Raw genomic sequence first — 15033 nt, 5'->3', positions numbered from 1 at the left:
TAACAAGTTCCCAAGGGATACTGAAGCTGTTCAATTGGGAATCAACTAAATGTTGGAATGTCCTGTGCTTCAATCCTCGGGCCACTCTTCTTTTTCTGTGAACACTTCTTAAAATATTGTTCAGTCTAGATGTTCTAAATAGCATCCAAATGTGATCAACTCCAAATATGTATCTCTAACATGGGCTTCTTCTCTGAACTTGAGCTCTCTCCTCAACCTCTTTACTTGGATGTTTAATAAGTATCTCCTATATTGGATGTTTATTTTTTTTTAATTTTTTATTTATGATAGTCACAGAGAGAGAGAGAGAGATGCAGAGACACAGGCGGAGGGAGAAGCAGGCTCCATGCACCGGGAGCCTGATGTGGGATTCGATCCCGGGTCTCCAGGATTGCGCCCTGGGCCAAAGGCAGGCGCCAAACCGCTGCGCCACCCAGGGATCCCTATATTGGATGTTTAAAACTGAAATTTTGATGCCCTTCCTTCCCCAGTGCCATAATTCTTTATCCTGCAGTTTTCCCTACTTCAGTAAATGGCAGATCATCCTTCTGGTTGCTCAAACACCTTGGAGTCATCATTCTTCTCTTTATCTTGCAACTCACATCTAGTTCCTCTACAAATCCTGCTGGCTGTACTTTCAAAATATATGCAAAATCTGACCACGTCTCACCACCTCTACTGCTGCCTCCCTGGTCTAAGCACCCAACCTCTCTTTCCGGATCACTGCAAATGCCTGCTAATGGGTCTCACTCCTACTCTTGCCCTGTACATCCTATCCGCACTATCCACACACACACAAACTCTCTGATCTCGTCTTCTACCACTTTCCCTTCATTTGTTCTACTGCAGCCACACTGGCCTGTCATTTTTCAATAGAAAGAAGCATGCTTCCAAAATGGAGCCTCTGTGCTTGTTCCTCTGGCTACCCAGACATCCTGGGTAGATACCCTCCAGGTATCCACATGGCTTGCTCTTGGACTTCCTCGAAACCTTTCTTTGTGAAGCCTTTGCTGACCACTTAATTTTTTTCCATAGCACTTATCTCTAACATATCATTAATTTTGCTTATTGGGTGTCTCCAACACATATACACCACAGATTAAGCTCTATGGGAGGAGTATCCTAGAGTATTTACTGCTACTTAGATGATCAATAATTGAGTATACTCTTCTCTAGTAGAGAAGATGTAAATGCCTAAAACTAATATTGCTCTAATTGCTTTTCTCGGTTTTCATTTGTGTGCTTTTGGAAAACCTGGACTTCCTTCATAACCCTACGTTTATTTACAGAGGCTCTACTTTAGAAATAATGTAGCCCTGAACACTACCAGCACATAAATTGGTGTTCCACAGTAGAGTGGAGTTGGAGCCCTTTAAGATAAAAATCCACTGGTCCCCAATGAGTCCCCATTGTCTCTTAAGGGTTTTCCTAAATTTAGTGAGGGTTTCTGTTTCCTTCTAGTCTGTCTTCGTGTTTGCCACAACATCCCACCAAGAAAGCATCTTTAGGGATGCCTGGGTGGCTCAGCGGTATAGTACCTGCCTTCTGCCCAGGACGTGATCCAGGAGTCCCAGAATCAAGTCCCACATTGGGCTCCCTGCATGGAACCTGCTTCTCCCTCTGCCTGTGTCTCTGCCCCTCTCTCTGTGTGTCTCTCATGAATAAATAAATAAAATCTTAAAAAAAAAAAAAAAAAGGAAAGTGTCTTTGCATTCCTAAAGAAGCTACAGTGCCTTGAAAGGCCATTTACTTTGAGGCTGAAGTTGATAGGTGGAGAGATAAACAAGGAATCTGTTAGTCATCATGGAAGAAAGCAAAACTGAAAATGTGAAGGTAGGATTTGGATGGCAAACACATGGAGGTCTCAAGGACATGAGATTCAACAGAAGAGAGAGGTGCTACAGGTCTCAAATAGGGAGAAAGGAAGGCATACTTGAGACAGGCAATCAAACTTGGAGTGAAATAAACAGCAAAGGCAATAAATTGGGCATGAGTATATGCCTAGTCAAGTCATGTTTTACCTTTGGGCCTCTGCACATACCCTTAGTGCTTTGTTCCACCTCAGCTGCCTGAACCTATGAACCCATTCACATTTGACTGCACCATCTTCAATCAAAGCTGAGCAGTTAACTGCCTGGGAGGGGCAGTCTCTCCCCCTTGCTTGCCACAGGCCAAACAACTGCACAGCTCAAGTTTCTGGTTCCTTGCACCACTTCCAGGCTTGCTGAAGTGTCACACAATGGGCTATGGGATTTGGCTTCCCTAAATGGCTGGATGAAGCAACCTGAAACAGGAGGAACTTGATTAGATAAATTCCTTCTGCTTCTCTTTGTCCATCAACTCTAATAGGAATTTCATTTGGCTGTGAATACAGTGATTAAATATATAAGGGTTTATTCTCTCATGCAAGATCAGAAATAGGCAGTCCAGAGCTGGTGTGGAATCTCCATAAGATCATCAAGGAATCAGAGGTCTTCTATTTTTCTCCTTTCCTATTCTTCAGGCATGGCTTAGATCCTCAAAGTCACCACCAAAAAAAAAAAAAAAAAAAAAAAAAAAACCTCAAAGTCACAAAATGGCTGCTGGAATTCCAGCCACTAAATCCACATCCCAGGTAGAAAAGGGAAGGGCAAAGGCAAAAGGAGGTTTCTTAGCTGCCCCCCCCCCTTTTTAAGATTTTTTATTTATTCATGAGAGACACAGAGAGAGAAAGTGAAAGACAGAGGCAGAGACAGGCAGAGAGAGGGAGAAGCAGGCTCCATGCAGGGAGCCTGATGTGGGACTTGATCCGGGGTCTCCAGGATCACGCCCTGCACTGAAGGTGGTGCTAAACTGCTGAGCCACCAGATCTGCCCTGGCCCTCCCTTTTAAGGCAACTTTCCAAAAGTCCTATTGAACAAATTCCAATTGTACCAACATATCATTTGCCTACTATTTGATATATCAACATACTATTGGCTTGACATTTGATATATCAGTATTTCATTAGCCTGACTAGCCATACCTCACTATAAGAGAGGCTGAGCAATATAGTTGAGTACTCTGTTACTCAGAGACTTGGATTTCTTACTAAGAAAGAAAAGAAGTATGACTACAAGTTAGGCAACTAATAGCTTCTGCCACAGTAAGCATTAGTCAATGCTTAGTCTCAACACTGGCTTTTGCAAGTTACTTAATCATGAGGTTCTTTAAATTGGCTTAATAAGTTGAACTACTGATCCTGGGATAGTCAATTGCCTCTTCTGCAGACTTTGCACGGGTTTTATACGCATGTGTGATGGAAAGGAAGCTACATCTTTACACGATACCTATGGCATGTTCGATAGGCTGGGCATCATACAAGGGGTCAGATCTTTGATCATCACAGGGACTGATTTTTTTTGTGGTCTCTGCTACAGGTCTGTACTCTAACTCCATTTTTCCTGCCCAAGGTTCCAGATCCCTGTCCATTAACAAGATAAAAGAAGAGTATGCCACGCTAATTCTCTACCTTCATCCATTATAATACCAATATGGTACAAGAAATTAAAATAACTGTGCTTTAAAAAAAAAAAAACACCTAGAAGTGAGGAACCTTTCTTCCTCCTCATCTAGGTACTCATGTTCTTTAGGCTGCTTTGTGGAATTACTGCTTTATTACTGAAGGAATTCTCAAGATGTAGGTGTGAGGAAGCCAATCTATATCTCCTCTGTGTAGTTGTAGATAGGACAGTATGCATTTTGGTTTCACAGATACTGATGCTCTGGCAAGGAGGATATCATGTCTAATAGGAGGTGGTGGCCTGGCTCTCAGTTACATCCTCATGTCTGCTGCTTTTGCACCGAAGGATGAGCTATGGTATTAACTTTGGCTTTGAGATATTCTTTGAGATAGATATAGCCCCATCTCCTGGTTTCGCTGTGGCTGACTTCTTCAGCCTGGAACCCTACCCAGCTGTCGTGGCTACAGCTGGCTTGCATTTGGACTTTGAACTTTCAGTGTGAATATTTTTCCCTTCAACAGTTTTATGTGAAAACATGAGAAAGGGAAGGTGTTGTGTTCACGGTATAGATGGAATGGCAGAGCCAGGATAAGGAATTTTAGTTATTAATGAGATTCAACAAATATAACACAAAAACGCAACCACTAACCTCAAAACAAGGGTAATAGGTTAGTCTACTAGAGGTCAAAGTTCAGGTTAGAGGGCAGAAGAGACAAAGCTCAGGGAAACTAAGGATCCTGAGTGAAGAACAGAGCATACCCAAACTAGGGCTCTAGAAACGTCCAAGAAGAGTGGATTAAGAGCTAATAGCACAATTATAGTGAAGGTATTTAGAGTCCTACATACATATTAGCTTCATGTTAATTTTCTTATTCAAGTTTCTAGTTCTAGAAAGTGCTTTTGATTGGGGACTCAAGTTCTTATGACTAGACAGGTATTCATTCATTGAGAAAATATGTAATAAGTGGCAGGCACCACACGGGGGACACAACAGTGGACAGATACGAAATAGTTCCTGTTCTTATTGTGCAATCTAGAAATAAAAAAATAATTATAAGTAAATAAATAAATAAATAAATAAATACAAATATATGATGCTTATCTTAGGGTCCCCTTCAAACACTTACAAAACATATTGACTGGAGAGCTTCTGACCAATCTGGGGATCCTCGGAGTATTATATTAAGTATGAGGCATCCCAGGGGAAGTCTATGGCATGGTCCATTGAGACTATTTATTGAGACTCTAATACCAAATGGAGGCATGAGAATAAGCAGTAGTTAGAAGGTACTCAAACAAAAATCTTCATTATCTTGAGCAAAAGCATCTTAGGTCTCTATGGGAGTCCCTTGCTGGCCTGAAGCACCTCTATGATACTCTGAAGCCTGCCTGGCATAACGTCGCTGATGTTGGACGATAGAGGACTTGCAACTGAACACCTTCCCACACACACTGCATTCATAGGGCTTCTCCCCAGTGTGTACTCTCTGATGCTGTGTAAGTGGTCTCTTCTGAAGGAAAGCTTTCCCACATTCATTGCATTTATAGGGCTTGTCTCCATTATGAATTTTCTGATGCTGATTAAGGGATGACCGGTCAAAGAAAACCTTCCCACACTCATTACATTCAAAAGGAGTCTCTCCTGTGTGGGCTCTCCGGTGGCGAATGAGGGAGGAGCGGTCAAACAGGGCTTTGCCACACCCCTTGCATTCATAAGGCCGCTCTCCAGTGTGAGTGAGCTTGTGACGAGCGAGGATGCTTTTCTGGGTAAAGGATTTCCCACATTCTGTACACTTGTAAGGACTTTCTCCAGTATGAATTCTCTGATGGCGAGTAAAAGATGAGCGGACAAAGAAAGCCTTGCCACATTCGTGACATTTAAAGGGCTTCTCTCCGGTATGAGTTCGCTGGTGTTCAGTAAGGGTCAGCCGATCATAGAAAGTTTTCTCACATTCATTGCACTCAAAGGGACTCTTCCCAGTGTGAGACATCAGGTGTTTCTTAAGGCTACTCCTATAGCTGAAGGCTTTCCCACATTCTTGACAGTTATAGGGCTTCTCGCCAGTGTGTGTCCTTTGATGACGAGTGAGGGATAAGTGGTTATATAAGGTCTTCCCACATACAGTGCATTCAAAGTTTTTCCCCTTCTTGTTGGTTTTCTTGGCAGGAGTGGATCTTTGCGAGTCCTCCTCCTTGGGGGAGGATTTCTTCAAAGTCTTCCCTGAAAGATGTTCTTTCCTGGTGCCCTCGAGGTTTTCTGGGCCAAGTACAGGACCCAGAGGACCACCTTTTCTCAGTTTTTCCATTAATGTCTTTTGTGACTTTGCTTTTTTAGAAACATCCTGCCTTTGAGTTGAGTTCTGGCTCTCAAGTCTAGCATTCTGGTCTAAAACAAATAGAAATTACAGATATAACTGGGTCTTAATGTGAGTAAAAAAGAGAACATTATCTGTGTTAAGAATAGAATGAATATAAGATCCTGCCTGGTTTATTGGTAACCCCTCGAAAGAAAAACATCACAGAAAAATGGCAGAGTAACAGAGAAGAGAAGTGGAAGGTGCACACTTAGGCCACTAAACAAGTTTTCATTATTCATTATTAGATGTTTATTAGGTGCCTACAAAGTGCTAGGCACAGTAGAAGTCTCTGGGACTCTACTGAACAAGAGAGACATGGTCCCTGCCCCCTTGATGCTTATATTCTACACGACAGAAGACAAAGAGTAAACAAACAAAATATAATAGATGGTGGTAAGTCCAGTGAATGGAAGTTGCAGTGGGGTCTTCTTTAGAGTGAAAACTCAAGAATGGCCATCTAGAAGTGTCATTTAAGCTGAGCTCTGAGAGATATGTTAACCATGCAAACAGCCAAAAGAAGAGCATTTCAGGGAAGGAGACATGCAGAAAAACAGGAGATACACAAAGAAATGATTAGGCAGTTTATTACATGTCAATGAGTTTAAACAGCAGAGAGTTTAAATAGGAAGACCTGCCAGGACCTGAGAAAGTAAACTGTAAATGACAATGGTTTTTAAAGGAAGAGGAAAGAGATATGGTAAAAGGTAACTAGGAAAGATTAAAAAGTGTTATCAGAGTTAAATACAAATAAGGTTCTCAACCCTCTGTCTTACTTCCCCCAACGAAAACCTCCAACAGGTAGGATCTTGCTACCTGTTCATTCATCTGACAAATACCTGAGAATGTGCTATGTACCAGGTACTGTTCTAAACATTGGGGATCCAGTAGTAAACAACATAAAACCTCTGATGGAGTTTACATTTTAATCAGGGTAGGTATGGACAAACACTAAACAAAATAAAGAAGTAAAAATATAGTATGTTAGGAAGACAGCCCTGAGAAGAGAGCTAGGTAGCACAGGGCTGGGGAGGAGGAAAGAGGTGGAGAGAGTTCAATTTACAGACAGGGTTGTCAGGGCAGGCCTGACTGAGAAGACAGCATATTTGAGCAAAAACCTGAAAAAGGTGACAAGAAAGCCACGTGGCTATCTGGGCATAAGTTCTCCAGACCAAGGCCCAGTACGGCAGTGACCATCTCCACAGGCCTATGAACATCCCAAGGTGTGGTCTCTAAGTGAACTGTCAGCAAAATCCCATCTGCCCAGTTCACACATACCTAGAAAAGTGTTTGCTGGGACTTCTCTTTCTTCATCTTCCTGAAAATCAAAATTCCATGGCTCTTCACCTCTCTTCAACTGGAAAATCACATCAGGTTTAGGAACTAGAAGTCCTGCTCCCAAAGGACAAAATGAGAAATGGCTGTTTGGGATAGAAATTCACAACCCTCCCAGGGTGTAATAAAATCCCCTTTCTCTCTAGGGAGGAAGATGGAAGTATCCAAAAAACATATGCTCATTTCTAACATAAGATGCTAATTCTCCTTCTCTGAAGGGAAGTCAATACTGACTTTCTAGAAAATCCAAATTAGATCTATTGAAGTAGTTCATGAATTCTTCTCTGATCTAGGAACCTCCTCAAATGGAACTAGTGTTCTTGTAAGTTGAAGGAAAATTCTTAGCTTAGAGAAGTGAAATATGGAGAAGGTTCTGCATCTCAAGGGACGAAGGTAAAGAAGCTACCCCATTTTCTTTTGTGGTTTTTAAAAATAATAATAGATTTGTATCCCTTAATTATACTTCTGTGCAATTATACTGAATTTGATGCAACTATAAATCAAACTGGAACAGTTTAAGAAATATTATTTAATTTAGATGCAGTTAATATTAAACATTTAAAACTGAAAACATTAATAATTTTTTAGAAATCTTTAAAAAGATAAATTATAATACCTTTGGCTTTTAATGATTTAAAGTAGTGATATTTATTTTTATTTTTAAAAAATATTTATTTATTTATTCATGAGAGACACAGAGAAAGGGGCGGAGACATAGGCAGAGGGAGAAGGCTTCCTATGGGGAGCCCAATGTGGTACTTGATCCCAGAACCCCGGCCTCACACCCTGAGCCAAAGGCAGGTGCTCAACCACTGAGCTACCCAGGCATCCCTAAAGTAGTGTCATTTATAAATGTCATATATAAATAAATTTATATAATAACATAAATTTTCTATGTTTAGTTTTTAAATGCATTATTAAATGTTTAAGACATACAAAAGGCATAAAGACTCAAATATCTACAAACCACCATCTGACTTAAAAAATAAACATTAACAGTAAATTGAAGCCCCTCCCTAATCCCCTCCCTTTCCCCCCCCATGAGGTAACCATTATACTAAATTTGATGTTCATCACTGTGTCTTTAAAAATGTCTCCTCTGGGATCCCTGGTGGCGCAGCGGTTTGGCGCCTGCCTTTGGCCCAGGGCGGGATCCTGGAGACCCGGGATCGAGTCCTACATCGGGCTCCTGGTGCATGGAGCCTGCTTATCCCTCTGCCTGTGTCTCTGCCTCTCTCTCTGTGACTATCATAAATAAATAAAAAAAAAATTAAAAAAAATAGTTAAAAAAAAAATGTCTCCTTTGTAGTTTTCCAGACTTTTTCTATGCATACAGATATATGTTGTAAATGTACTCAGGTTCCAATCATTTCATATCCTGCTTTTATTATTTAATAATATATCATTAGTATCTTTCTAACTCTATAAATATCATTCATGGTCAAGGCCCATACTATACTGTAGTCCATTATGGATATATAATGATTCATTTACCTAGATAACTATTACCAAGTGCCTGCGTTGTTTCCATTGTTTCACAATTTTATTTTTATTTTTATTTATTTATTTTTTTTGTTTCACAATTTTAGATAAAAACAGAGAAACATTTATTTAATTTTGTCTTATGGCAATTCCCAGGAAAGGGGCATTTTCCATTTTATATAATAAAAATTTTTGCTTAAAGCTAGGGTCTCAGACCAAACTTCACTTATCCTACAGACTCTATCCAGACCAAAATGGCCATTTACTGAGTGTTGACAGTCATTAGTTAAATACAAACAATAAAAGGCAAATGAACTCACAAACGATTCATACCCTTCCTGGGGATCTATCCAAAGGTGTACAAGTCTGCCCCCATAAGAAAAGAAGGGCCATCTTCTTTACACACACACACACACACACAATGGCAGATTCTGAGTAACTGCAGAAAGTCATGCTTACCCAAAGAAACAAAATCCTGATAGTTCTCCAGCATCACTTCCCTGTAAAGAGCCCTCTGAGCAGGGACCAGTTGCTTCCACTCATCCTTTGAAAACTTCACAGCCACATCCTTAAATTTAAGAGACTTCTGAAAAGACAAACATGTTCTTACTCATCTATATGTCTTATTTTATGTCTCACCAAGGAAGACAAAAGAATACAGCACCGGAAGACACATGGAATAGAAAAGAAATGGTTTTAATGATGTAAGGGCACTGGATATTTTACATAAGCGGTACAGGTCCTAGGGGCACCTGAGTGGCTCAGTCAGTTAGGTGTCTGGCTCTTCATCTCATCTCAGGTCTTGATCTCAGGATTATGAGTTCAAGCCCCATGTTGGACTGCACACTGGGTGTGCAGACTAATTTAAAAAAAAAAAAAAAAGATGAGGTACCTGGGTGGCTCAGTCAGTTAGAGTCTGCCTTAGGCTCAGGTCATGATCTCTGGGTCCTGGGATTGGAGCCCAAGTCAGGCTTCTTTCTCTCCCTCTGGAGACTGGAGACTGGAGACCTTGGAGCCTGCTTCTTTCTCTCCCTCTGCCCTCCCCACGGCTTGTGATTAATTTTTTTTCCCTCTCTCTCTCAAATAAACAAAATCTTAAAAAAATAAAAATAAAAAGAACTATAGGTCTGTGACCTGAGGCATGAAACTCTTGGTGATGACCTCATGTCATCGTATCCATGGCAGAGCCTCTAAACTTCAGGGATACTGTTATTAGCCTCAATTTTTTTAAATTATAAAATTAAATAATTAGATGATCTTTAAATTCCCTTCCTGCTCTAATATTCATGGATCCATGAGATCTCAGCCTGAACAACTGATCCTTAAGTCAAGGAAAGATCTCTGATAAGTATATGAGGAGCAGAAGATACATTTAAGAACTAAAACTGGAGAAAAAAGATAAAAAATATGGTATCTCTTTGAAAAGAATAGAATATACCAGACTAGGGATCCCTGGGTGGCGCAGCGGTTTGGCGCCTGCCTTTGGCCCAGGGCGCGATCCTGGAGACCCGGGATCGAATCCCACATCGGGCTCCCGATGCATGGAGCCTGCTTCTCCCTCTGCCTGTGTCTCTGCCTCTCTCTCTCTTTCTCTGTGACTACCATAAAAAAAAAAAAAAAAAAAGAATATACCAGACTAGATGATTCAGAATTTTTATATTCTCATGAAAGTTCTCTAAGCACTCCCTGAGCTCATTGCTAAGGGCATAGCTGCCCCAATCCTCTGCTCCCCAATCATTACAAAACACATGATGGGGCCGGTCACCAAGGCTTTATGAAGGGCCATTCAGAAGATCCCTACAGTTGTGTTGTATGGTGAGAAAGAAGAGAATCTGAAATTAGAAAAAGTACTAGTCATCTCTACAGAACCCAACTTCTACCATAACAGGACCAATCTCCAAGGATGGCAAAGAAGCTCTGGACTGAAGAGAAGGCCAACTCACCTGCCATCTGGCTGTTAGGGGCACAGCTGCCATTCTCTCCTCTTCTATGTTCTCTTGGAAAAGGCCCAGGCCAGAGTTGGCTAAGCTAGAGAAGGAAACATAAAAGAGACCAATCCCATTTTGTAGTTGTCTGACCCAGACTAAAAATCTCTACATATTGGGGTATCCCTGGGTGGCTCTGCGGTTTGGTGCCTGCCTTTGGCCCAGGGCGTGATCCTGGAGTCCCGGGATCGAGTCCCACATTGGGCTCCCTGCATGGAGCCTGTTTCTCCCTCTGCCTGTGTCTCTGCCTCTCTGTGTGTGTGTGTGTGTCTCTCATGAATAAATAAATAAAATCTTTAAAAAAAAATCTCTACATATCAATTAGGTATGAAACAGCCCTCACTCTCAATACTCTACAAAGAGCAAAGCAAGTCTAGAAGTAAATTCACCCTTTCCCAGGGGATGGAAATTATGGATATTGCCACAACTCTGTTCCTGAGTTAGCAGCTTCCTGGGAACAGAACCCACATCAGAAACCTAATAAAAAATCAAATAGTTTACAATGAAGTTGATTTTTACCCCATTTAATAAATCTATAAGGATTGTGTTCCGTAGTATTTTGACATAAATAAGCCATTTAATAAATAACTCAATTTGACTTTCAAATTCAAGATAACCAGGAGATTATTTATACTAACATTTTTTTGTAAGGCTACTATGAAGCCTATACGAGCAGGAATAAAAAAATAAAAGCAAGTTACTGTATTACTGTATTAGTCAAGTTTTATTTAGTTCTAAGGATGAGAAATACTTTCAAGACAGCTCAGGTGTTATTTTTAGGGTACAAGGGGCATTATAAGGATACTATAATTAAACAGCATCTAGGACTCATGACATTTGTGGCCCCTACCAGGATCTAAAGAACACTGGCTTCCTATCCTAACTCCTTCCTGATTGCCAAAGGTCCCAAGTACAGGTTCAATAAAGTGACTGAATCTCATTCAACCCAGAAACGGAGTCAGACACCAGATGCTAGAAATTCCAGCCAGTTTATTTAGGTTCATTTTGTTGTTGTTGTTGTTAGAGCCATTTTTTAGTTTATTTATTTATTTCCACATCAATATGGGGCCTGAACTCACAACCCTACACTCAAGAGTTGTACATTCTTCCAACTGAGCCAAGCACCCCTGTCAGTAATTTTCTGTTTCTACAGAACTAGGAGGCTATGCACAGAACGACACCTAGCTATTCAATGGTGAGTCCATGTCTGAATACATTTGCTTCTCTAGCAAGAGAAGAAGGGCAGCAGGATCAACCAGGATGGCCTGATTGACCACTGCCCCTACAGCACTGGCTGGCATCACAGAAGACCATGGGAAATAAAGGATTAGCTAGAGAGCTAGGGTGTCCAAGAGGGTATTGTCACCGGCAGAGGCAGACAGGCCCCACCCAAATTTTGGTTCCAATACTGAGAATGATGATGCCATACACACAAACACAGACCAAGTGTATGAAAGGGTTTATTACTTACATAACTGAGGTCTCTTGGAGAGATCAGGGCAAGCCCCCTTAAGCAGGTCCCAAATGGCTTGAGTGAGGAAAGGAGACTGGGTTTTTATTGTGGTTAGGGCCAGAATGAGCATTCCCACATGCCCACAGGAAGGGGTCTGTGTGATGTGAATCTCTTGCCAATGCCCAGGAAGAGAGCATTCAGGCTTCCTTATCAGCTTGTCCAGGTGTGGGACACAAGGGGAAAAAGCTGTCAGCACTCAAATATCAGAAAGTGAAGGCAGACTCCACAGAGTAACTATACATCTGGAATAGGATGAAGAGTCTCTAGTCGTACTCATCTCTGGGCCTGATAGGGAGACAATCTGTGATATAACAGTACCTGGAAGACATAAGAGGTAATAATATTCTCATGAGAAAGATTCCTTCATCTAACAGAAGTTTTATTCAGAGAAGTCTGAAAAACCCTTCCAGGAGAAGAGCCAGGAACAATGGTCTCCCCAAGGTTGCCAACGGAGAATGCTAGAACAGCATCCTGTCAGGGTTTTATTACAAAGGCTGTTGCAAGATGGAGTCAGTACCACTAGGGAGGGCAGAAGAGTAGAAAAAGAAAGAGGGTAAAGGGACCTATCAGCGCTCGTCTGAGGCTGATCTATGTAATACAATCCACACAATCCAGTAGGATAAGTCACATTTGGCACCATCTTCTGGATTCTAATTATGGTTGTGATCCACTACCAATTAGATTTTATTATTTTCATTAATAGACTTGTATACTCTGCTGGATACTGAAGGATAATGATGGTCCTGCACATCTTTCTCTCTTGCTCTTAAGATCTCTACATAGAGAACCTGGATGTGCCACAGTGGACATTTAGAATGGCCAAGAGCAAGATTATGCTTATAATTTTTATGTATGCAGGCCATCTGACATGTGCTAGGAGGTGACCACAAAGGAGAATGGTGCTAGAACAAAGGGTGCTCTCTAAAGCCATCAAGGGCTAGATGGGTCTTATATCTCTTCATCCCCCAAGAGAATGTTTTTAGAACATTCTCCTCTGTACAGAGAAGGTTCAATGAGGTCTTTAACTCCCAGCCCTCCAGGGCTTATGGATCTCACACCCACAATTAACTGGCCAATGCTTCTGTGTCTCCTGCTTAGAATTCTCAAGACCATATTGGTTGCTAGCCATTGAGAGATCAATGACCTTAGATCATGTTTCCACCTCTTGCCCACTCAGCCATTTCCAAGGAGCACAAAGGAGAGTAGTTCTTAGAGAAGGAATATGTAGTCATATTTCAAGGTGAGTGACAGGCAACAAGCTGCAGCTATTGTTCTGTCTCTTGAACTCTGCCAACACTTCACACTTTTCAAGGAAATTGCTTTACCCACATCCATACAATAATAACTGACTCTATTTCCTGGCCTAAACTGATGGGCATCTGAACCAACTAATCCTTCCCATGAAATTTTAGAAGTGGAACCAAGAAAAAGAAGTCCACCTCTTCTCATGAGGCTCCACTTGAGGGCATGAAAACTTGGGAGACCTCGAGAGTCACATTTTGTCATACAATCTGAGAGCCGAAAAGTCCAGTCACCAGTGACAGGGAAATATAAAACTTAAATACATACAGAAGCAGAAGCAAGGGATTAAGAGAGAGTCTTGAATTTGTTCCGTCCCCAGTTCCAGTTTACACATCTGTAGTCTTTTCTTTGGGGCTCTGTGACCTAACCAAGTATCCTCAAAATGAATCCCCCTCATACTAGTTTGTGCAGGGCTTTGGTAATTTGCAACCCAAGAAGACCTAAGACAGTTAGCAAAGGCAAGCTTCCATCTTCCTCACCTGAGGTTTCATTGTTCATGTTCTGCTACCAGACCTCACCTCTTAAGTGCTCTTTGGAGTCCTGGGAGTATAGAGCAGACAGGGCATCCTATATGACTCAGAACCAAAAGGGGATATTAACCTTAAGATGCCCACCAATGTCATTAAAATAAGCTAAGGATGTTTCCAGCCAAGCCTAGAAACTTTTCCAATCTACAACCAAATGGACCCACATCATGAAACAAAGAGTCGGGGTCTTTATCTTCTTTGAACTCTCAGATTTCTGATTCAATCACCCAGTATATTAAGTATCTTTGTATCTTTATCCTTCCAAGTAGGCGGTAAATCTTGGGAATCAAATCTTGCTTTCTTCAAACTAAGAAAGCTACTTCCATATAGTACTCAAGAAATATCTGATTAATTGAAATACCAAGTTTTGCACGAAGTCTGGTTGGTGTTGGAAAGCAGCACTCAGAAGAGGGAGCGCCGCTGGGCGGCTCCAACAAGCCTGGTGGAAGAGGTTGAAACCCCTGGACCTGGCCCAGGGAACAGAGAAATGAGCCACTGAGTGCTTTCCGGGAAAGATGGACCAGCAGGTTTCAGCGGAGTCAGTTCAATCCTGGTGTACTGAACCCCTAGCCCGGGGAGGCAGGGGGAGGACCGCACGGCTTCGGAAGGAAGGAGAGGGCAGGAAATGCGCCATTCTGCCGGGGAACACGCCCTGCGGAGCGCGGCCCTGCGCACCCCAGAGCACGTCATTTCACGCTCCGGGACCAGGCTACCGACATCTCACTTCACCTCGCAGCCACGTCATCACCCGGAGTCCCGCAGGGAATGCAGCGGGCGCCTCCATCCCTGCCCCGCAGGAGGTCGGATCAAGGTCAAGGATAGTTCGGGGCGGAGCCAGGGATAGTTCGAAATACCCCCATTGCGATTCCACCCTCACCTCACTGCGCCTCGCATCCCTCCTTCCTTGTCTGCCCTTCCTTCAACACCTCCCTCCCTCGGCCGCCGCTCTCACCACGCCCGACCCGTGGTCCTCACCGTGGGTGCCAGCCGGCTCGCAGCGGCCCCACAAGGCGCAAGGACCACAGAGCGCCTGCGCGAAGTGCCCTCGGAAAC

At 42.3% G+C, this 15033-nt stretch overlaps 1 protein-coding gene across 5 annotated transcripts; it reads right to left on the bottom strand.

Moving 5' to 3' along the window:
- Positions 1-4810: 4810 nt before the first annotated feature.
- LOC121491190 (zinc finger protein 2-like) lies at positions 4811-15033 on the bottom strand. Of its 5 annotated transcripts, none has more exons than XM_041755745.1 (6): positions 14956-15033; positions 12110-12469; positions 10597-10681; positions 9113-9239; positions 7115-7228; positions 4811-5868 (listed from the first exon to the last, which is right to left on the bottom strand). In XM_041755745.1, exons 3-6 carry the CDS (start codon positions 10627-10629, stop codon positions 4811-4813), a joined length of 1332 nt encoding a protein of 443 aa, XP_041611679.1. In that variant the 5' UTR covers positions 10630-10681; positions 12110-12469; positions 14956-15033. The 5 variants fall into 5 exon arrangements, with proteins under 5 accessions (XP_041611679.1, XP_041611678.1, XP_041611681.1 ...); XM_041755744.1 differs by having other exon boundaries at positions 14858-14975; XM_041755747.1 differs by lacking the exon at positions 14956-15033 and adding an exon at positions 14933-14950.

This window comes from Vulpes lagopus, chromosome 5 (genome assembly GCF_018345385.1).
Source record: "Vulpes lagopus strain Blue_001 chromosome 5, ASM1834538v1, whole genome shotgun sequence".
Classification (NCBI taxonomy): domain Eukaryota; kingdom Metazoa; phylum Chordata; class Mammalia; order Carnivora; family Canidae; genus Vulpes; species Vulpes lagopus.
This window is presented reverse-complemented; position numbering and strand designations above follow the sequence as displayed.

Bases quoted from the DNA above. Each gene is read 5' to 3' on its own strand.
- LOC121491190 (XM_041755745.1), bottom strand. From the start codon at position 10,629: ATGGCAGCTGTGCCCCTAACAGCCAGATGGCAG. The intron at 9,240-10,596 runs GTGAGTTGGCCT...TTGTCTTTTCAG, and splicing joins CCCTAACAGCCAGATGGCAG to AAGTCTCTTAAATTTAAGGA. The intron at 7,229-9,112 runs GTAAGCATGACT...CTTTGGGAGCAG, and splicing joins TCAGGATTTTGTTTCTTTGG to GACTTCTAGTTCCTAAACCT.